The sequence below is a fragment of the Polyodon spathula genome, chromosome 15 (assembly GCF_017654505.1).
Source record: "Polyodon spathula isolate WHYD16114869_AA chromosome 15, ASM1765450v1, whole genome shotgun sequence".
Taxonomy (NCBI): Eukaryota; Metazoa; Chordata; class Actinopteri; order Acipenseriformes; family Polyodontidae; genus Polyodon; species Polyodon spathula.
Window position 1 is genome coordinate 32,789,237 of NC_054548.1, and position 23,680 is coordinate 32,812,916.

The 23,680-nt window shown below is 44.2% G+C and overlaps 1 protein-coding gene across 1 annotated transcript in view; it reads right to left on the reverse strand.

Annotated features, from left to right (window-relative positions):
• LOC121328037 (dynein heavy chain domain-containing protein 1) overlaps positions 1-23,680 on the reverse strand; it is a 75,017-nt gene that overhangs the window by 26,400 nt on the left and 24,937 nt on the right. Inside the window, exons 10-17 of the mRNA XM_041272488.1 lie at positions 16,352-16,805; positions 15,737-15,862; positions 15,313-15,480; positions 14,977-15,155; positions 13,640-14,620; positions 10,922-11,099; positions 10,712-10,843; positions 7,061-7,259 (exon numbers count right to left, since the gene is read on the reverse strand). Of these exons, the coding sequence (XP_041128422.1) occupies positions 7,061-7,259; positions 10,712-10,843; positions 10,922-11,099; positions 13,640-14,620; positions 14,977-15,155; positions 15,313-15,480; positions 15,737-15,862; positions 16,352-16,805 (2,417 nt within the window). The remainder of the gene's footprint in view (positions 1-7,060; positions 7,260-10,711; positions 10,844-10,921; positions 11,100-13,639; positions 14,621-14,976; positions 15,156-15,312; positions 15,481-15,736; positions 15,863-16,351; positions 16,806-23,680) is intronic.

The following is a 23,680-nucleotide window of genomic DNA, read 5'->3' on the forward strand; positions in this document are numbered from 1 at the left end:
GGAGAGGTGGAGAAGAGAGTGTGTTGGCTTTCCCTCTCACTGAGTGGCTGAGAGGCAGGCGTTGGGGGATTGCTTGGCCCATAAGTACTGCGCTTGGTTATGCATTCGGGTGGCTGTGATTGGAAATACCCAGAGACGCTGGCTGAGAACGCCAGTGTAAACAAAGACCAGGCAGCCAGTGGTTGGAGCGAGAGAACAAAACAGGCAAGCATGGCAGAGGAAGACAGCCCGCCTTAAAAAAATAAATGATATACCCAAGGGGACATGTGTAGAGATACGGTGAACTCTGGCCACCCCAGTGTATAAATTGAATAGCCGAGCGTAGGGCGAAGACCCGAGCTGACCGGCATCTCGCAGTGGGGGCCCTGTGTAAGCAGCACTTTTGTTTTGTAGTTTTATTACTGTGTTTTGTTTTACCTTTTGATTTCATCTTTTGGTTTTCATTATTATTTTTGAGCAACTGTGTGCGCCTGTGTATACCTGTGTTAGTAACCTTGTAGTCCTGATTACCGTTGCCGGTATTCAGGCCACAGACAACAGCGCACTCTGTGGACTAAAAGGAAATAAATAAAATTGGGCACCTGTGCGGTGTTATCCAATGGCTCCCGTGTCAGTGAATACCCCCATCCTTCCAGATGTGGTGTCAGAGTGGAATTCACTGGCACTGCCCAAACACAGCAGCACAAAACAAGGGAGAAGAATGGATCCCCAGCAATTCACCGCCATAATGGATCTCCTGCACGAAACCCTTACTGCGGTGGTGCTGGGGAGTGTAAGAGCTGCGAGGCCAGACCAATGGCTACAGCGGCCAATGAAAATGTTGGCAGAGGATCGGCCAGAAGCACACCTGGAGGTATTTGTGGCTATGACGATATCTGCCGGGTGGGCCCGAGAGCAGTGGGCTAGCTACCTCCTGCCATAGCTGACGGGGGAGGCGCAGGTGGCCGTGAGGACCCTGAATTTCACGTTGATGATGGACTCCCCCATGCATGCGGCCAACCTCAAGTGCATGGGGGCAACTCCGGAGGGCTATACTAAATTCCGAAAGGAGAGCTTTGCAGGGGAGAAACACCCCAGGGCCATTGCTCATCACTTGCAGGATTACGTCCAGGTTTGGTTGAACCCGGGAGCAATCACCACTGCCAGCCTGGAGGAGATATTTGTAGTCGAGTGGTTTCTGCAGTGCTTGGCTCCGGGGCCGAGTTTGTGGGTGAAATGGCAACCGACCGTCACCCTGGATCAGAGCAGTACCAGGCAGCAGAACCAACAGCAGCTAAGCTGCCTGGAAACAGTGCTACTCCAGCATCATCCTCTCTACTGGCCCCAGGGAGGCTGAACGGACTGTGGGAGAGAGGTAGTCTGATCTTTGGACAAAGTGTGGCGGCGGGAGCTCCCAGCCCGAGACCTGGGGTAGGGTGCGGTCACTCACGGGCTGCTGCAGTGTTGGTCTTGCACAGCCACCCTACCATCGAGCCCCTTTGATGGCTCCTTTTTTCAACCTCCTGCTGAAGCTTCGTGGCGAGAAACCAGTTCACTGATGTGTGGAACAAGCTGGCAAATGAGCCACATCGACCGGGATTGCCTCACTATAGGATGTGATCTCATCCGACCAGATAAGACTGTTCCATTTCATCAGTCACTCCAGCAGACAGGTTTTGTTATTCCTGTATCAGTAGATGATACACGACTCTCTCTTACATTAAGGGTGTAGTCAGTCACTATTACAAGACAGCTTAATCTCACCGGGGCATAAGCAAATAATGGGACAGGTGCATATTAAATGTATTCATGGGGGTGTGCGCTTATCCCAAAATGTACGTGCAACAGGGCGTGGAGCCCTGTACATAATTTATTTTTAGAACAGGTTCTCCCCCTCCGCCCCTGTGTTATTTTGTGTTTGTTTATTGTGTGTGTTTTGTTTTAAATCTAAAACCTTGTGGTAATGTGTGGCTGTCGGCTAGTGCGTTGTTAAACTAGCCGGCAGTCACACATAATTAATAAACTCAGATTGTAGCCGAGGGGTAATAGAATAATTACTAACTAGTTAAACCCCTCGGCCATGGTATATAAACCTGCCACGTGTCTCAGTTCCTGGTGGGTGTTCGAGAGGCGGAACGAGAGCGAGAGAGAAGGAAGAAATTACAAAATACACACAATCTAGGATCAGTGAAGGCGAATGCCCAGCCTGACTTGGAGTATTTATTTGTTAAACTTTTTATTTTGTTTTTGTATTTAAAATAAAACGGCGCACCACGGTGTGCAGAAAACCTTTTGGACTGCAGTACTTGCTTGTTTGTTTTCTGTTCCTGCATCTGACTGCCCTGATGTCACCACTTGCAGGACTGTCACATGTGGTGTCATAGTTGGGATCACCCTGCGCCCGGGGATTCATGGCGGATAAAACCGCAAATTTTTTAAATGTTTTAAAACAAAAAAAATATATATTTTGCAAAACCCCACTCCTTCTCCTCTTCTCTACCCTCCTTCTTCTCCTTTCCAGCAGCACTTTTTATCGTCGTCGTTGGCGTCATTGTTTCTCCACAAAACTGGGCCCGACTTGGTCTGGACCCCCGGGCTCCAACTTGGTTTGGACCCCTGGACTGGGCAGCCGAGCAGGAAGAATGGAGGGCTGAAGGGGCCCCCATGTGCGGAGCCTGTGGTGAGTTTGGGCACATTCGGGAGGACTGCCCCTATGGCGACCCCCAGTATGAGGAGGCCTGGAACCAGGGCCTGGTTGGGGATGCAACAGAGTGGTTCTGGGCGAGAGACCAGACCCAGCCAACACCCAAGAGGGAGGATCCCGAACAGCCACAGCCCAAGCCTGCCCCAGCAGAGGAAGAGTGCCTGCTGGTCCCACCACAGCCACTGGAGGAGAGCAGCTGGGGAAGCCTTCCTCCACACCATAGGGGTGACACAGGAGTGCTACCTCTGTGGGGAGTGGGGGCACTTTCCACTCAACTGCCCCCTCCCACTAGAAGAATGCCTGCTGTGCCCATCCTCACCAGCAGAGGGAGAATACCTGCTGGTTCCACCTCCACCTCCGTGGGAGGACTGCGTGCAGCTCCCACCTCCACCAGCAGAGGGAGAATACCTGCTGGTTCCACCTCCACCACCGTGGGAGGACTGCTTGCCGCTCCCACCTCCACCAGCAGAGAGAGCATGGCTGGTTTCCCCACTGCAGCCAGAAGGGGAGGAGCCCCTGCCACCTTCGCAGCAAGAAGGGGAGGAGCCGCCAGCCAGGGGAGGAGCCACTGGCTGCCTTTGCTGCCAGAAGGAGAGGAGGTTCTGCCGCCTCTCATCGGTGGAGAAGAGGAGCAGTGGACTCTGTCTCCACCACGACTGGAGCAGAGCAGGTGGTGGAGTTGCTTCTCGTCTCCCAACGAAGACAGAGGTGGAGTGGACCTCGTCTCGTCGTTTCGACCACACCAGAGGGAAAGAAGCAGGAGCTCCCTTTCCTTCGTCAACCATAAAAGGGCCAGGTACCCGGATGCTGTCCTACGTCATCCAGTAGTCGTGGGGACGTATCCAAAGGTACCCTGTGGGAGCATGGGAGAAAACCGCCGGAAAATGGTTACCCGAAGAGGGGGTCAAGACCCCAGCATCCCACTAGTCATGGCTCCCCTCTGACGTCGCCGGAACGAGGGACAATACGTTGCTATGCCCCGGGGATGCCTGCCTTGACAATGCATAGGGATGCCATGTCTGCGAGAACTAGCGGATTGCTGACTGTCTCGACGCCTGGGGTAGCGGGGTTGTTCACCGCCTGGGGTTGCCATCGCCTGGGCCTGTCTGTGACTCCTTTTTATCTCCAAGGGTTGCTGAAGGTCTCGTTTTGCCTGGGGTTACTGAGGGTTCTGCTTCACCTGGGGTTGCTGAGGGTCCCGCTTCGCCTAGGGCTGCCGAAGGTCCCACATCGCCTAGGGCTGCCTGTGTCTCCTTTGCCTACCCTAGGGTTCCAGAGGTTCCTGCTTTGCCTGAGGTCGCTGCCAGTCCTGCCAGGCAGCAGGTAATACAATGGCTGGAGCCCCATAAGGGGAGCTGCCAGCCATGAAGAAGGGGGTGAAGGTCAGGAGACCAGTTCCCCCAGCCGCACTTTCGCGGCAGGAAGTACGGTGGTCGGAGCCCCACAAAGAGGAGCTGCCGGCCATGAAGATGTGGGGGCTGAAGGACCTCCCACCACGGCCACTCCTATGGACAGCGTCCTTCTCCTCTTCCGGGACTTTGAGACTGAGGGGGGAAGTGGCCGTTGGGGCCATGTTTGCTTTGCACAAGGGGGTGGGGGGTGGGGTGGGGGTGTAACCGGGCGAGAAGCCCTGTACATGACTTATTTTTTAGAACGGGGTCTCCCTCTCCGCCCATGTTATTTTGTGTTTGTTTATTCCGTGTGTTTTGTTTTGTTTTGTTTTAAATCTAAAACCTTGTGGTAATGTGTGGCTGTGGGTTAGTACGTTATTAAACTATTTTCTTTGTATTTTAGACTTTGTTTGTTTACCGGTTTCATTTGCTGTGTGAGCAGTGTTTTTGTTAAACCTTTTATTTTGTTTTTGTATTTAAAATAAAACGGTGCGCCACACGTCTTTTGGACTGCAGTACTTTCTTGTTTGTTTTCTGTTCCTGCATCTGGCCTGACGTTGCCACTCGCCGACCTGACAAAGTACTTTTAGCGTCAGAGTGGATCATAATATCATTATGTGTATGAAATTAACTGAACTGAAATTTACAAAGGGGGTGTCTTAAGCCATTCTCTGTGTCTTGGTTTCTGGTCACAAACTCCCCCACTGACAAAGAACGCTTTTAGAAAGAGTCGTAAACTAACTGCTGGACAAGTGTTTTATCTTTACCTATCATTGAATGAATCATTTAAACCACAGAAAAATTGAGAACAATGGGCTCTATCTGAAGGAGAACAACCAATGAGAAACAATCCATGTGGACTTGGGCATAGCCCAAAATAACCAAACTAACCAATCACAGGGTGGAAGTCCAGACAACAAAACCAGCCACGTGACTTTCAAAGGACATGCTGCCCATAAGAGCTGCCTAAGATTGCTCTCTGCAAATGAGGTGTGCTCGAGGAGTGTCCACCCACTAGACGTGGACTGGAGTTATGAGGAATGAAATGGAAGCTAAACTGCTCTGAAGAAAGGTGCGTAAACATGGGAGAATAAGTCCTCAAATTCATGGAAGGCAAGGAAGAACCAATGTTCTGAAGAATAGCTAAAATCAGCTTTTTGCCCTACGAGAGATTGAAACAGTAACTGGAAGTATAGCCAGCCGTACAGAAGAATTGCAAAAAGAACACTTCTACGAACTATATAACTTTTCAATTACAACACTTTATCTGAACTGAGTTACATCTGGTCAACAGAACTATTTCCAGTTGGAAAACTGCCAACAACTATAATGCTGCAAGACTTGGCGATCAACAAGCTGATCTCCATTTGAAAATAACTATTTGTTTATTGCGAGCCCATGCAGCACAATGTGTACAGCAAAGTACCGTCTTCATTGGAGCTTTGGATCCAGAGAGATGCAGTCTTCATTGACACAGATTGACTTCTTCATATGGAAATAGATAAGTATTCAACATGTCTAATATTAAATATTTTATGACTTGAGAAAGTAACTGAAGCAAATGCTATCAATTAAAAATAAATAGATAAATGTCTAAACTAAATTAACACAGCAAAACTAATTTGCTAAATTAGGTAATTGAATGTTGGATTCCATTTTGAATTGGAAGTTGAATTAATTCTCGTGCATATTGACATGATCGACTACAACGAGAAACGGGTATTGAAAATACTAATGCAAAGTAGACACTTTGTGTGATAAGCCATATTCAATATTAGTATGTTAACCATGTATGATAATGACGTTATGGTCGTTGTAATCGTTTGACTATGGAATCAATGAACTATACACTATTGACGCATACCTCTAACCAACAGCCTTTCCTTTCTGTAATATTAGATTAGTTGTGCATCTGTTTATTCTTAAACTATTATTTTATATTTCTGACACGTTGTGTGAATGTCGGTTATTGTCAAGGGAATCAGAACTCTACATGATCTCACCAAACTATTATGGTATCTCAATTATTAACATTTGAACGTTCTTAAACAGGGTGCCTAGAGACTAATTTATATATAAATAAATTGTATACCTAATTCACTGCATACATGAATTAAAAAATTGGCCAGCAGGTGACACAAGTGCAATTGGGTTTATGTCCTCGGTTGCCAGTGCCTGTAGTTCTGGGGGGGGGGGACTGCGAGCAGTTCAAAGATTGGTTGGCTGCTGTGATGGCCCAGTCCTCCCTATTGGCTAAGAAAGAGGAAGTAATTGGAGAGATCTTTTCCTTTTGCAAACCGGCATGGTATTGCAATAGATTTAAACCCTGAAAAATGAAAAGGGAATGCCTTGCTGCTAAGAATAAGGGCTGGCAATGGAGGGAGTCTGAGAAGTTTCAGGTGGGGACGATTGGTAAAGAGTCTGGGGGGAAGGTCACAGAGCCAGCGCAGGGGTCTGGCTCGGTTGCATCCACTCAGGACCGACCCGATCCCGAGCTGGAAGCCATGGGAGCTGATTTTTATCCCTTGTTCCCTTCAAACATGTTAAAGGACAGATTCAGAAATAATATTTAATCAAAGCTATGAAACGTGAGCAAATATACCATCCTAATTCCTAACATCCAAATTCATTTTTAAAGAAATGACAGGGATGGGGAACAGGGGGTGCAGTGTCTTCTGGTTTCCATTCCAACACAGCGCTCAATTACTAAACCCTTAATTGGACAAATCATTTGCATGATTTTACCTTTTTAATTGTCCTCAGCTCCAAAAATGTTGCAGACTTCAGGTTACTTATACATTTTTTTTAAGAGCGGATAACAATTAAAAGGTCAAATTAAGTAAATTATTAGTTCAATTAAAGGTTTAGTTAAGCAATTGAAAGCTCAGTTGAATACCAGAAGACATTGGGGTCCAGAGGACCGGGTTTGCGAAGCCCTGGTATCGTGTGTTGTTTACTATTTACCCACTTCCCCGCTATATCTCACCAGCTGTAGACATGTCCCTGTCCTTGCTCCCTGTAACTTTGTCTCTGCAACAATACAGAGTGGAGTGCAACACAGCGGATTACATGATCTGCAGGAGAGGAAAGGTGCCCAACAGCCTGTCTCAGTGTGGCTTGGAGTGTCTCTCTCAGGTCCCAAGGAGAGTCGCAGGCCAACTTCATGGCACACCCTTTCAAAACCACTGTCAGCAGTCACATGATGGAAGAATTAAGAACAGTGTTAACAGCCTTTCATGTTAGATGGTAAAATAAAACATTTCACAGTTAAAGGGTAACATTCGCAAGATGTGGATTTATTTGCACAAGGAAGGAATCCACTAATCCCCCTAAGATAATAACTGAGTTGATACAGTTTTTAACAGGTCCTTTTAAAGTACAAAATGTAACCATTACCAAATGGGTGTTTACCTCCTAAAGACCCTGAAACCTGAATAGCTATACCACAGTGCCTGTGACACTAGCACACTTTTTCCTTTCACAGAACTGAACCTTATGGGAGAGCCACAGACAGATAAGTAACATATACTTCTATATGCGTATTCTCGCTTTTATGTAATTTGACAATATTAAATGCAATAATTTTTTATGTTGTATTAGTTTTACTAATTACACTTAATTTTTTGCACTCAGCCTGTTGTTATTGTGATGTCCCGCAGTGGCCTTGTGCCCTGTGCGATGCCGGCGGCTCCAGTCGCCCCTTCCCAGGAACCAAACAACTTAAGTCAGCTGACTTGTGCTCTCTTACAGGCTGCTTAGCTTCGGTTGAAGTTCAAATGAAAGTTTTGTTTGTGTGAGAGACTGTAATATATTTTGAACTGTAATTGTATTATTACTGTTTTGTGTGAGAGTTTTTTCTTGTGTGTGTTTTTTCTGTTTTTTTGCAGAATGCAGCTGCTGGGCGCAGCAGTTCTGCATTGACCGAGACATGCACTTTGGGTCAGACTGCTAGCAGTTACTTCCCACAGAGTTTCGTTGCCGTCTTGGTGCCTGCTTGCAGCACCATTATGAAGGCTGTTAGTGCTCTAACAGCGGGCTTCCCTTAGTCTTGTACACGTTCGGACTGTGTTGGTTTGCCCAGACCGAACCCTACCGAGAGTAGCAAACTCACCAGTTCATCTTGGTTCAAACTGCTGTATCAAAGGTACTGTACCGTACTGAACCAGCGCTAAGGCACCAAACCGGTACTAAATCAACTGTCACTGTACCGCTCGGTTTATTACCTTTCTAACTCAGTCACCTACTCATAACATAAGAACATAAGAAAGATTACAAAAGAGAGGAGGCCATTCGGCCTGTCTTGTTCGTTTGGTTGTAAGTAGCTTCTTGAAGGAACCCAGGGTGTCAGTTTCAATAACATTACGGTGGAGTTGGTTCCAGACTCACAATTCTCTGTGTAAAAAAGTGCCTCCTATTTTCTAGTCCTTGTTTCTTTTTTCAGGTCAAAAAAGTCCCTTTGGTCGATATTGTCAATACCTTTTAGAATTTTAATTGCTTGAATCAGATTGTCACGTAGTATTCTTTGTTCAAGACTGAATAGATTCAATTATTTTAGCCTGTCTGCATATGACATGCCTTTAAAACCCAGAATAATTCTGGTTGCTTTTCTTTGCATTCTTTCCAGAGCAGCAATATCCTTTTTGTAGTGAGGTGACCAGAACTGAACACAATATTCTAGATGAGGTCTTACTAATGCATTGTACAGTTTTAACACTACTTCCCTTGATTTAAATTCAACACTTTTCACAATATATCTGAGCATCTTGCTGGCCATTTTATAGCTTCCCCACATTGTCTAGATCAGGGGTTCCCAAAGTTTTGGTGATGGAGGGCCAATTTCCAGAGGTTGCATGGGATGAGGGGCCGCACAAGAGAATGTACCACTCATGAAACCGAAATATGTCCCAGATCATACTTTTTTTTTAACTCCTATACATTTTTGTATTTAAATTAGGAATATATATTACTACCACTGCAACACCAGCAGCTTTGAAATGTATTTGTATTTTATCCTGTGTCTTGGTGCCACAACAGGCTTAGGTGTGAGCACCAATATCATGCAGTCACATCTTACATTGTCCTGGTCACAACAATTAAAGAAGATAATACCGAAATAGGTACTCTTCAAACTGTACCAATTAAACTCTTTTGTGGGTTATTCTTCACTAGTGAGGCAGAATGCCTCTTGACTTGTACAACTAACCACTTCACTAAGAGCTGAATGTATGTACAGTGAACTCCACTTAATTCAAATCTCTTGGGAACCATACAAATAGTTTGAGATGTGCAAAATTTGAATTAAACAAATTATGTAAATTGCCCCATGGTGTGGACATTTAGAGCTATTTCCATAGTAAATATGCATAAATAAACACCTTACAACACCTTACACTTTTCTTTATTAAATGTCATTTGCCATGTGTCTGCCCAGTTCTGAATGCTGTCTAGATCATTTTGAATGACCTTTGCTGCTGCACAGGTGTTTGCCACTCCTCCTATTTTTGTGTTGTCTGCAAATTTAACAAGTTAGCTTACTATACCAGAATCCTTGGCTTAGCCCTGTGGCATTCCAATCGTTATGCAATATTGCCTTGCGATGGCTTTGGTACAGTCACCCATTTAGTAATGTTTACATTTTGTACTTGAAAGGGAATGTTAGGTTGTTATCATAATCCTGGTTCCATGAAATAGAAATGTAACCATTAACCTATGCTGGTATCTGTATGTGCAGTCCTTTTATGCCCTCAGGGGGTGGACATGACTGTGTCACAGGAACTAGCACACAGCTTTGGTATAGCTATTCAGGTTTCGGGGTCTTCAAGAGGTAAATACCCAATTGCTAGATTTCTATTTCAAGAAACCAGGGTTATGGTCTGCCCTTTCACAGATACATGTAATTCATTTACATGTTTGGTGTGGACTGAAATGGTGGGTGTGGACTGGTTCAATGGCAACCAGCCTTAATTTGCTGCGTTATTTTTTGCGTTGTAAAGCACAGTTCACTTTCCTATAATCACACCAGGGAAGTGAATTAGAAATTTAAATAAACTCTTTTGCAATGAATGCAATAAATACCATCATGGTTTTACTTATCATTGTAATTTTAATTCATAAGGCAGCAAATGTGTCAGTATTTCTTTACAGTAACATCTCAACCCATTAATGCAATTCCTATATTGTTGATACATTAGATGAAAACATGAAGTTGTTCTAAACAGGTATAGATTTTTCTGCAGCTGTGTGCTTTATATTAGTGCCAGTATTCAAAGACTGCACATTGACACGGGGCTTTTTAAAAAAATAAATCTGTCCCTAAATTATTAAAACTGTAAATTTAAATGTTGTTTTTTTTTTAGACTCTCTATATATATATATATATATATAACATGTTATGAATTCATCATGGTTGTGCGATATTTTACCACTTTAAGTTAGTTTTGTGATCATTTTCTTCCCTTCGCAATTATGGTTCACATAGTTATTATTATTAATTAGTCATTTAGCAGATGCTTTTATCCAAAGCAACTTAGAGACTAGGGGAGAACTATGCATCAGCAACAGCTGCAGAGTCACTAAGCATTAGGCACAGTATGGTGTGCTGCTCAGAGAAACAGCCTGAAGTTTGATCCTGTAATACCTGGGATGGCATGTGGGGTGTCAGCACACGTGATGAGCCACAGTCTAAACTGGGGGTGGACCTGTCTTCCACCAGACTTGGAGGCTACTGGAGCGTTGTTTATTGCAGCATCCGAGACTTCTTTCCAATTGCCTTAAAAATTGAAGAGTGGTGTTACAAACACACTAGTGGTATAAAGTTTGGAATCAGGAAGGCTTCATTAGCTCTTACCTTGAGATGAATGGCACACCAGATGAGTCAGCTCACGGATCACTTCACTGTCCCAGTGGTCCAAGAGGTGACAGTTATCCAACACCAGCCAATGCCCATCCCTGCTACTTGTCTCTAGCGTCTGCAGGAGCATCTCTCTAGTGATTTGGGCACCAAATGAAATCACTCTGATACTCACCTGAAATGTACCACCAAGCAACAGTGTTAAAATCGACAGTGACTTACAGAGAATATATACAACTCGACCTTTGCTAAGGATCAACCTTTTGGGTCAAATTAAAATGAGTACTGGTTTAATTAAATTCCTGTCTATGACTGATATCGACGCTCAGTTATTCTCTTCATTTGTCAGCTTGCAATGCACATATTTTGTTAAGAACATAAGAACATAAGAAAGTTTACAAACGAGAGGAGGCCATTCGGCCCATCTTGCTCGTTTGGTTGTTAGTAGCTTATTGATCCCAAAATCTCATCAAGCAGCTTCTTGAAGGATCCCAGGGTGTCAGCTTCAACAACATTACTGGGGAGTTGATTCCAGACCCTCACAATTCTCTGTGTAAAAAAGTGTCTCCTATTTTCTGTTCTGAATGCCCCTTTTTCTAAACTCCATTTGTGACCCCTGGTCCTTGTTTCTTTTTTCAGGCTGAAAAAGTCCCTTGGGTCGACACTGTCAATACCTTTTAGAATTTTGAATGCTTGAATTAGGTCGCCACGTAGTCTTCTTTGTTCAAGACTGAACAGATTCAATTATTTTAGCCTGTCTGCATATGACATGCCTTTTAAGCCCGGAATAATTCTGGTCGCTCTTCTTTGCACTCTTTCTAGAGCAGCAATATCTTTTTTATAGCGAGGTGACCAGAACTGCACACAATATTCAAGATGAGGTCTTGACCTCACGAGCATGTGTGCGAGCCTGGGGTTTAAATAATTTGACCGTGCAATACATTTTAAAAGCAGATTACCATACTGCAGCAAAGGGGCTTGTCGTGCGCAGGTGCAGAGGTGATGCAGTGCTCAAACAACAACAAACAACAGAGTTCACGGTCCAAACAATTCTATATTTTTGTGTTGCACGGTTTGATGCTGTTAAAAATAACACTGGCAATTACACATCAATATGTAACTGCACGGCTAAACAATACAGGGTTTCGGTCCCGAATTAATAAGTACAGGCACGGCTCAGAGTCCTTTCTCGTGCCACTCCTGTGTCGGTGGTATATACACTGTTATAGTGACTGGTGCTGGTGTTTGTAATCCGGATTTGATGCTGGCTTAACAGAAACAGCTCCCGAGTGCTAGCAATCTAATACTTGGGTCTGAATGTTTACATTTGTTTGGGAAAATTCAAGACATGCTTCCTGGCTGGGATGGTCACTCTGTAGGTACCCACCCTTGGGTATCTAGAGGTGTTTGGTGGGGCTACCACCTAAGACCCCCCAAGGAAACACATCGTCCCTCAGGGGAGCCTTAGCCTGTATTTTCATCATTTAGGTTACCATGGTTCGGACCCTGGCTACAGGTAAGAAAAATGTCTACTGAATTTCTAGAGACTGATCTCAGTAGAGGGATCACAAAACAGGGGCAAAACTGTCTCTGAACAGATACATTTAAACTGGGTCACATCCTGCATCAAGTTCTATTGCAGCCTTGGAAGGAAACCATCTTCAGGATTCATCAAAACTCATGGGGAAAGGTATGGTTAACATAGGGCAAAACTAAAATCTGTCACGCTGCTACCTCTGCCTCCTCCGAGACCTTTATTAGTGTTTCAACTTGAATATGTCTTGCTTTCAGCCTCCTTTTACTCTTTGTATTCTGTGTCTTCCTATACTAAATTCTACCAACCATCCACTTGTCTTAAATCCTTTGGGAGGGTTCAGCTTGTGTGTGGAGTTCATCAGATGCAGTAGGAAGACAATGATTGCTTGTAATATGGTTTCTTCGTAGGATGATGAACTTCACACACCTATATCCCACCCACCCTTCCAATCTTTTCTTTACTTTTCTTTTCTTTATCTTTCCTTTGTCTTATTTTCGAAATTTGGATAATGACTGGTTGTGACGTGGGCTTTTATGGAGGAAGGAACACCGGCTTTGGCGTCAGATTACGAACACCGGCTTTGGTGTCAGATTACGAAGTGTTATGTGTGGCAGACAAACAGTACTAATCACGTTTTAACACACACGTTATTAAAATCAAATTAAATGACTTTATGAACCTTCTTTATGGCATGCATCATTTTACACAGTTTAAAGTAGAGTAACTAAGCTGCATTTAATTTTAACTTTTTTTTTTTTTTAAAAGAAACAAGGACCAGGGGTCACACATTGAGATTAGATAAAGGGGCATTCAGAACAGAAAATAGGAGGCACTTTATTACACAGAGAATTGTGAGGGTCTGGAACCAACTCCTCAGTAATGTTGTTGATGCTGACACCCTGGGATTCTTCAAGAAGCTGCTTGATGAGATTCTGGGAACAATAAGCTACTAACAAACAAAACAAGCAAGATGTGCCGAATGGCCTCCTCTCATTTGTAACCTTTCTTATGTTCTAAATCAAACACAATTTAGTTTAGAAGGCTTTAGTTGGAGATAAAATTCAGTCAAGGTAATTTACTCTTTTTCAGTCTAGCCTGAGAATTGAGCAGTGTAATGCTCTACCACAATATATTGATCAAGAAACTGCTTAAAAATTTTGTAAAAAGTGACTAATTACCTCAGTGCCACTCGCCCTTGCCATCTGCTTAACCAAGTACAGAGGGTGTGTGGACGGACCCATCTGTCCCTGGCCTGGCATTAGAAACACAACTGGCACCGCAGCCTGGGTCAGGATCCTAGCAGACACATCCATGCACCCGGATTCTTCAACTGCCATAGCTTTGCCCAGCTGGCAGGCAGCTAAGTCGTCAGCGACAGTCACAAATCTATCAGGACACAATGTCTTCCATAGCAATGCCCTCTGGAGGGCAGAGAGATGGGCATGTGAGGGGCAAGGGACTGATCCTATCACAGTGGAATAGGGAAGCTTGAAGTACTCCTGCCATTGGCTGGCATTGCAAAGTAGAGACGACCCAATACCCTTGAAGGCAGGCAGATGTTCCAGAAGGGCAATTTCCCTCCAAGCATTTTCACTTAGCCAGCACAAGGGCAATTTCGGAAGAGAAGGGAGGTTTGGTGAATTGGCTATGTCCTTCAACCCTTTTAAAAAGACCCGCCACTCCACAGTAGTGCAGTCCCCACTGTGCATTATCAGTGCCACTGAGACTAACAACTGGAAGAGGCTTGCATGGCTCTGGAATAGACATGGTCGGTAGCTGTCCAGAACCTGAGCTACTATCCTGTGGGTGATCTCTGTCAGTCTGGCCACAGTGGCCTCTCCCCAAACCCTGCGCAATGTCTTCACCTCGCCTTGGACCATTGCCCTCTTCACTGTATCCACAAAGGGCTTTAGAGGGAAGAGGTAAAGAGGTGAGAGCTTGGATACCTCCTGCAAGGCTTGTCGCAGGGCAACCCCCAGTTTTGCTACTTTCTCATATTCCTTCAGGAGAATTGTGTGCTCTTGCACCTTCGCTGTTAGCTCTTGCAGATCCATGTGCATGGCCTCCACCCTCTTCTGGCAGTCTTTTACATGAAGAACAAAGTTAGGGTCCTTCAAGAGGGGTGTAGAGGACTGAATGATGTAATCCATCAGGGAATCCTGCATAGAGAGAGAAATCTGGATTTTGAAGTAGTCTCCTTTTTACAGTTATTTTGTTTTTAATTATTTTCAAACGGATATTGCACTATGACCCAGAAATGTGAGATTCAGAGGCACTAGACAACTGCTTTCTGTAGTAAACTGAGTGAACTCTTACCCTTTCACTCCAAGCTCAAGATAGAGTCTCAATGTTAGCAGGGCAGTAGGGTCTTAGCACAAATATTTCAACCCCTCATTCCCTCTGTTCACCACAATTTCAATTTACTCCCCAATCCCTCAGCTACTGCTATAAAGCCAGACTACCTCCTAGTCTTCATTCCCAGTTTCTGTGCTTCAATTAATCAGCCTCAACCCACCTCTGCCTGCTGCAGGCTGTCCTGTTGCTGCATTATGTCTCTCTGCATTGTCCTCCTCTTCTCCCAGATCTCTGGGCATTCTGACAATACTACCTCTTTAAGGATAAGGTCTTCTAATCCTGACTGACTTAAACTGATGTCAATCACATTCACCATCTTCAAAAAGGCGGAATCCAATTCTAAAGAGGCATGAAAGAAGGAAGATTGACAGCATTTACAGGTCTACAAATAGTTGAGGTTGCGTTTTACATGTTTTTAGATTCACCGATTCCAGAAAGCAATACGATGAGCATAGTTCAGGAGTGTGGAATCGTTGAAAAGGGGGGAGGCTCTCACCTTCTGCAAGGACCCTCATTGGAAGTGAAGTGCTTAAGTATAGGCAGAAAGCTGGATGGACATTACAAGCCTCTCTAATGGAGCCTGGACATGCTTGTCTCTGAATCAACTCCTGTAGCAAAAGGGAGTGTGCCCCTCTCTCAATGCTGGTCACAAGCACTGCCTGTCCTGAGAGAAGAAACAAGGAAGCAATTATAAACTATAATATTATCTATACAATTATTTCCAAGGGCAAAGCTGGTTCGATTTCAACGAAGTTTAAACTGAGAAACAGAAGTTGTGGTACATACATAAAGGACGTATGAGGCTCTGCCTGGATAGGAAGGTCAGAATAGCAATCTCCCAGGAGTTCACGTCACTCAATCACGTTTCCTGAGAATTGGTACAGAGCATAATGTACACCAGTACACCCATGAAGACTTACCTTGGTTAGCTCCTTGAAGTAGTTTCTGATCCAGGGTTGGATCATCAGCAGTGACCACCAGCAATGTATCTGGGAATCTCTCTTGCACAGGACTGGGGGTCTGTTGCAGAAGGTTCTGTCCCTCACCTAAAATACAGAACAGAAACAAAATTCACACTGGGATGCATTCCTTGAACTGACATAGACTATACTACAGTTAAGTAAATGACTAATTAGGTTGAATCCGGTTTTGATTGTTTCCATCTTTGTTCCTAATGTTGCTATGCAGTAACTTTTTAAAGAAAAGTTTAGCTTATGACACAATTTATTATTAATAATGTCCCTAGCCAGTTTTGTGACAACTCGTTAAGCAGTTCTATAGGTATCTGCTAAACTGATAAATTATGTCAGACTGACAGACAGTCTCCATATACCCCTAGATCATAATACAATTTAAATCATGTGCTAAATGGCCTGTTTTGTGACAACTGGATAAGTGATTCTATAGATATCTACAAAACTCTAAATTGTGACATGCGTATGGAAGTACGCAAGTAGGGGGTAATAAAATAGTGAGCTCGCACTGACATGAAAAGTGCATGAAGTGGGAAGTCATGTGTAAGAATAATTCCCTACCTGTCAGCACACGGTCTGTCTTTAGGTGTGGTTTGTATCCTTTCAGAGCTGCCTCTATACAGCATTCCCCTTGCAGGTCAGAGTTAACAAGCAGAGGCCACTGTCGCACATTGAGGTGGGTGGAGCTCCTGAGAAGTAGCTGTACGATGAGCCTGTCAGAGAGGTCTTGAGGAATATTATCTCTCCTCCCCCCGATCTTGGACAGGGGGATTTCCTCTCTCACTGGGATGATGGAGGCAGCAGCAGGAACATCAATCATAGGGGGCACAGCTAGGTTGAATATCTCTTGTCGTGGATCCTCAGGGTTTAGGTTGATCTCCCCTCTCCTGCAGAGCTTCTTCCACTTCCATAAAAGCTCCTTCCGGACACTTGGCTTGAAAGGGCCCAGATAGGATGCAGCAGCGGCCAGGAGCAGAGCATCCCCCTGGACTGTGTAAAGGTGTTGTTCAGCTTCCTGTGGACATAGAATACAGCTTTATGTTCTCCCCAATGTTGGCATTTGTGATTTTGCAACACTAACAAAAATGTTCAAATTCAGATATATATTTTTACAATGCAATTAAAAGAGTTAACTTTCAGTACACTAGCACTCAGTATCTTAACCCTTAGAGGTCCATTTATTCAGCGATTTTCAGGTGCGTCAGGTCCAAATTATTTTCTCACGCACTGTTTAAAATACTTTTTTTTTTCCCCCAGAGTAAAACAGGTTTAACCCTTTGCGGTCCTATGTCAGACCAGTCCAACATTTACAATTTTCCTTTTCCAGTCCGATGTCATAGCCTATCCGACATCATCAAGACGTCGAGCACAGGTCTCTAGAGGTTTTTTCTCTGGAAAAAGCAGAGAAAACCTTTCAATGGTTGAGTGAGACCGATAGGAGCCGAATGAAGCCGCAAAAAAAAATAAAAATAAAGGGCCTATCTGACAGCCCCATGCACCACAGTAGCTTATTGATCCCAGAATCTCACCAAGCAGCTTCTTGAAGGATCCCAGGGTGTCAGCTTCAACACATTACGTGGCGAGTTGGTTCCAGACCTTTCAATGGTCAAGTGAGACTGATAGGAGCAAAAAAAAAAAAAAAGGGGGGGGGTGTCTGAGCAATACACATAGGGCCTGATCTTCGAAAGGTTTGCGCATCGCGCAGAGAGGTATGCGTGTCGCAAATGGCCGTTGTGCCGAAATTGTGCCAAGTTGCCATATTCGAAACGTCCTTTTGCGTATCACAATCCATTCCGCGCTGTGCAGAAATAAAATGTATGCACCGCGCAATATGGGGGGAGTGGCCGACAATATGCGTGATCTTGGTATATTCAAAGCTATGCGCCAAGCACAAAACCAGGTTTGTGACGCGCAGAATAAGGATTATAAAAGGACTGTGTTAACTCTGCGCACACTACCATTCCAGCACTGACTACAAACATGCAACAATGGGAAACGTGGGGAGCATGTAGCACGTCCGTCGACATTTGGATGTGAATGATGCAAGGCACACCCAGCAACAGCAACCCCGACATAGGCGAAGATATGCTGAAAGGGTGCACCGGCCCCGGCACACATATGAGGAGCTCAGCAATGAGCAAGTCGTGTCCAGGTATCGTTTCAACTGATCTATGCCATATGCTGCATGATGTTCTGGCCAGAACAAATCTGCGCAGTCATGCCTTGTCTGAGCAATTGGTAGTGTCTGTCTGTATGTATATCCTGGATACCGGGACCTTCCAGAAGGTAGCAGGTGATACAGTGGGGATCATCCAGTCAGCCATGTCCCGCCACCTCGACCGGTTCATAAGCGCGTTGCTGCAACGTGCTGAGGAACATACAAATTCCCCAGTACTAGAGCAAACAGGGAGGAGATAATGCAGGGTTTTTATGAGGTCGCACATGGTAGCAGCAATGGACTGCACCAATATTGCTATCCGGACACCTGCAGGGGTGGAAGCAGCAGCCTTTATGAACTGCAAGGGCTACTACTCTCTCAATATGCAGGTTGTCTGTGATGCATCAGGTCGCACTGTCAATGTCCTGATGCGTACATCTGGCATCAGTCCAAATTCTGCAGTGCATTTGAGTCGGGTCATGCATTTCTCCTTGGTAAGTAGGTTACACTGCTCTATTTTAATCATCAGTCTCTGCGTTTACATGCAGTTGTATTCGGAATAGTGGGAAATTTTAATAGCTATTCCATGCCATGTAAACATGGTATTCCAAATGAATCCTTCCGTATTCTGGATACCATTATTCCGAAAACGTGATACCGAATACCCACTTAGTATTAGGATACTATCAGAATACAAGCCCTTCTAGACACCTTATTCAGAAAACCTTTTTTTTTTTCTAGACACACGAGTTGTCTTGCTGTGAAAGGCATGCTAACATTTTCCTAAAGCCAGACAGGTGATACGATCAACCAATCAAAGACCTGTATTTTGTCTGCAGCAGTCCAATCATAAGTTAGCTGAGGTGGGACAAACAGTTCTATTTAACTAATTTCTAGCCGTTTTTATGCAGCTGTCCAGTCTGCTGAATGTCGATGTTGCTTATTGTACAGAGACTGTTCATTTACTGAGGAATCACAGTAGGCTACAATGAACATTTTATGAGCGTATTTAGAATTAATTATTATTCTTACGAAAAAAATGTCATAACAAAAAAAGTCCATTCCGACGACACTCAAAACCTTAAAAATGGGCTTAATCATGATGTTCAACTGGGTGAAAAGAATGAATAACACAACGCATTTCTGTGTATTGTGTATATAAAAATGCTGACTGATGTTTTCTTTGCAAGTGAAGGAACTCATTACATTTACAAATCAGAGAGTGTACTACCACAGTAGACTTTGTCACGGCACGACTTATATAAAAAAAATAATAAAATCATTCAGAAAAAAAAGACAGTATCCAAAGATTTTTTTTTTTTATTTTACTTCAAAAACATACAGTTATGGTTGGATCAGCTGGCCTTTACAGAAAGTATTTCCTTGTGATACAATACTGTCCGTATTCAACAAAACAGTGTCCTTATCAGTTTATTAATTTGCAAACTCGGCGCCTAGCTACGGAGCCAATTGTGTATTTCAAGTATGTATGTGTGCAGGATATATTATGTGGTCTCATCTACTGTCATATCAGTACATACTGTTGCAACACCAATGACAGCAGCTTGGCTGGGTAATGCCATTACTAATGGTGCCTGTACATCATTCTGCATTCTCGCTTGGCTGTTGTGTGCAGTTGCTATATTCGTAGTGAATGCACAGACAGTTTTGCGAGGCAAAAACAGATTTGCGAATTGCTCAAAAAACTGCTATATTCCAATGTCTCGCAACCGCTTTGTGCCGTTTTGGAATATCTCTCATTTTGTGCCAAAGCACTATTTTTTTGTGAGGCACAAATTTAGCAAGGGGATTGTGCGAAGATCGAACATCGGGCCCATAGCCTCTGCACCACAGAGATAACACAGACACAAACAAAGAAGACAGCTGCTTCTGCATCCAGCGCTTAAAGAATATCACAGACATGCAGAGCTTTTTTTGATGTTATAGTAATAAAATAATGACTTGGAGTACTGAGGAGTTTGGTGATAAAACAAGTGATCAGGAGAGGATTTATGCATGCCTGTGAAGAGGTAGATGGAAAAATACAGCGAACAAGGGGTGGGGCTTGGCTGGTGATGCAGTACTGAGTGTCCTTTTGCAATGTAGTGCCTTTTAAACCTTCTTTACTCTGAAAAAAAATATTTTAAACAGTGTGTGTGCAAATAAATTGTACCTGATGCGCCTGACAAGCGCTGAATAAATGGACCGCAAAGGGTTAAAAGGCACTGCATAGCAAAAGGACACTCAGTACTGCATCTCCAGCCAAGCCCCACCCCTTGTTCGCTGTATTTTTCACATACCTCTTGTAGCGGTTTCAGGGGTTATGTTGTGGATGGACTTTATGTGCCTGCAAGGTTTCTTTTTTTTTTGACTGCCAGGGCCACGGACAGCAATATAAAGGATTCCACAGAGTCAGGACCATGGGCAGCTCAGTGGAAACTTCCAGACTGCAGCAGAACAGCCATACCTGTCTCCAGATGTAATCAAGGCAAATCTGCAAACAGGTGATAACAACACTATGTAACACAATTTTTGTTCCTGGGTAGTAAGTGTTATTTCCTAATTGCTTATGCCTCAAAAGTATAGAAAATGGCTATTATTCCCCACAAACTTTGCTTTTGTGACCAGGACAGTGATATTTTGAAATTTACCTATTTCCAATGAGAAAACGAGCGAATTTGTGTCTTTTCGTTCACATAAAGTCAGAAAAACATATGAATCCAAATTAACATGTATTTATACTAAAGTAATACAAAAATGACTACAAAAGATTTAGAAGTGAGTAGTTTTTCGAGATTTACGATTATACTGTAAATCACTTTCATGAATCAGCCCCCAAATGTAGTCTCCCATCATGTTCTCGTTATACTGTCCTTGGTAGCAGCGTTCAAAGTCCAGTATATTCTGGTGGAAGCGCTCGCCTTGCTCCTCCGAGTACGCTCCCATGTTCTCCTTGAATTTATCAAGATCAGCATCAAGGATATGGACTTTGAGGGACATCCTACAGCCCATTGTGCCGTAGTTCTTCACCAGAGTCTCAACCAGCTCCACATAGTTTTTGGCCTTGTGATTGCCCAGGAAGCCCTGAACCACTGCGACAAAGCTGTTCCAAGCCACTTTCTCCTTACTAGTGAGCTTCTTGGGGAATTCATTGCACTCCAGGATGTTCTTTATCTGTGGTCCAACGAAGACACCGACTTTGACCTTTGCCTCAGACAGCTTTGGGAAGAAGCCTTGAAGGTACTTGAAGGCTGCTGACTCCTTATCTAGAGCTCTGACAAATTGTTTCATAAGGCCCAATTTGATGTGCAGTGGTGGCATCAACACCTTCCGGGGGTCCACCAGTGGCTCCCACTTGACGTTGTTCCTCCCCACAGAGAACTCGGTCCGCTGTGGCTAGTCCCGCCTGTGGTAGTGCGCCTTGGTGTCCCTGCTGTCCCAAAGGCAAAGATAGCAGGGAAACTTGGTAAAACTACCTTGGAGACCCATTAGGAATGCCACCATTGCAGCCTCTTGATGCCATCTCAGAAAAATGCAGATATGTATCCACTTAGGCAGCTGGAACTAAACTGAACTGGTGGGCTTAAGGCCCCTGTATTTATACTATTATTTATATTACTGGAAAGTTCTAGAAGTTACTCCAAGTTTACTCAGCACTGACTCTATCTGGAATGTTCTGGAAAATAGGTAAATTTCAAAATATCACTGTCCTGGTCACAAAAGCAAAGTTTGTGGGGAATAATAGCCATTTTCTATACTTTTGAGGCATAAGCAATTAGTAAATAACACTTACTACCCAGGAACCAAAAAAAAATAAAAAAATGTTACAAGATGCAATCATTCTGCTCTATTTAACCATGCCCTGGGCTTTCTTATTGTCTTTTGTGATCCTGGCAGGTGAAGGAATAGGACAGCATTGGAGAGGAGGTTTGGAGAAAGAAAGGAAAGGAAAGAAAATACCAAGGAATTGAAAGCCCGACGCCAAACTAGGACTGGATTGGAGAACCCGAATGGCATTTGGACAACACGAAAACTACCCCTGGTAACGAACCCTGGCCTGAAACGACAAAGAGACTGAAAGACCTCCGACTGCTGACTGATTGACTGTTTTTGTTTGTTTCATTATGTTTATAAAGAACACTGCCAAGCCTATAAAAATGAATAGGTTTTAAACCTTAATTTCTCAGGTATTGTATGGTTTTGTGTGAAATCCCTGCCTTGTGAAGAACCAGCCCCAGGAAACGTTTACATTGGTGGAGAATGCAGGCAGGCTGTGGGGATACACACACACCCAAAAAAAAAACAACATTTTTTAAGGTCAGACAACCATGGAAGAGCTGTTGACGCAATTAGTCACTTCCAATAACATGCAACAAGATGCAAATCGGCAACAAGCAGAAACCAATCGCTTGTTATTGGAGTAACAAAAGAGGTGTCAATTGCAGATGAGTATGGACATGCAAAAATTGACTGCTGAAATTACTGCTGTGAAAATTGCTCAACAGACCGCTGGTCTACCCATCGTGGCCACTTGGTATCTGCAGAAAATGACACAGAATGATGACGTCGAGGCTTTCCTAAAAACATTTGAGCGCACTGCAGAACGAGAGGTGCGGCCAAAGACAAAGTGTCCACCTAGCAAAAAAATGGCTAGAGCCCCGCGACACTCAGTACTGGTGCCATCGTGGAAAGAATAGTGGTTGACCACTTCATCTGGGGCTTACCTTACGAGCTAAAGAAGGTTGTCAGCCAGTGCAGTCCCACCACAGCAGACGGAGTGGTGGACCTCATTGAGAGATGTCGAGATGTCGAGATGAACTGCTCAAACCCAGCCGTTTGGAGAGAACCACCCCTGAAAAGAGGCCAGCCGCCCAGGGTTTGGAAAGAAAGAATCCAAAGTGCGGACAGGGAACATATGCGCCAGGATCACGTTTCCCACGCTGAAGTGAAGGTAAGGAATGAGGGGTTTGTTGATACAGACACCCGGGAGTGCCTCAGCTGTGGCAAAATAGGACACATCGCCTGGAACTGTCACAAGAAGGAGGAACCCATGCATGTCAACACCTCCAACCTACACCACTACCATGTAATTTCTGCCCACACTCAAGCACACCGCCACCCGCCACACCTCAGTCGGGTACAAGTATGAGGGAAAGAAGCAGATGCTCTTCTACACTCTGGCAGCATGTTCTTCCTAATTATACCCTCACTGCTAATCCAGATGACTGGTGCTCCAGCCATGAACATCACCTGTGTATATGGGGACACCAAATCTTATCAAGCGGCAGATGTGGAGATTAGCACCACAAGAGGATGCTTTAGAGGTAACCTAAGGCTGATCGAAAATTTATCATATCCTGTGCTTTGGGCTGCGACTGTCTATATTTATTTTCAAGAATTATCGAAGAGACTACAAGACAAAGAAGACGACTGTGCCAGTAATAAGGCATGCCAGGTACTGGTTACATTTTCTAGTGAAAAGAAAATGAAAACTGAGCCAAAGAACTCCCCACCTTGTAAAAGGAAAGTTAACAAATTGGTACTTACCTGCCCGACTCCCGTGACCAACACTCGTGTCCTCCTGGAAGAGGAAGAGGAAGAAAATAGGAAGAGACAGGAAATCCGGAGGGGATCAATGGTCCAGAAATGGTGGAAGAGGAACTGGAAGAGCAGGGCGAAGGGCCTGGAAATTCTTATGTTGATGAGATTTTCCCTACTCCTTTAACACAGTA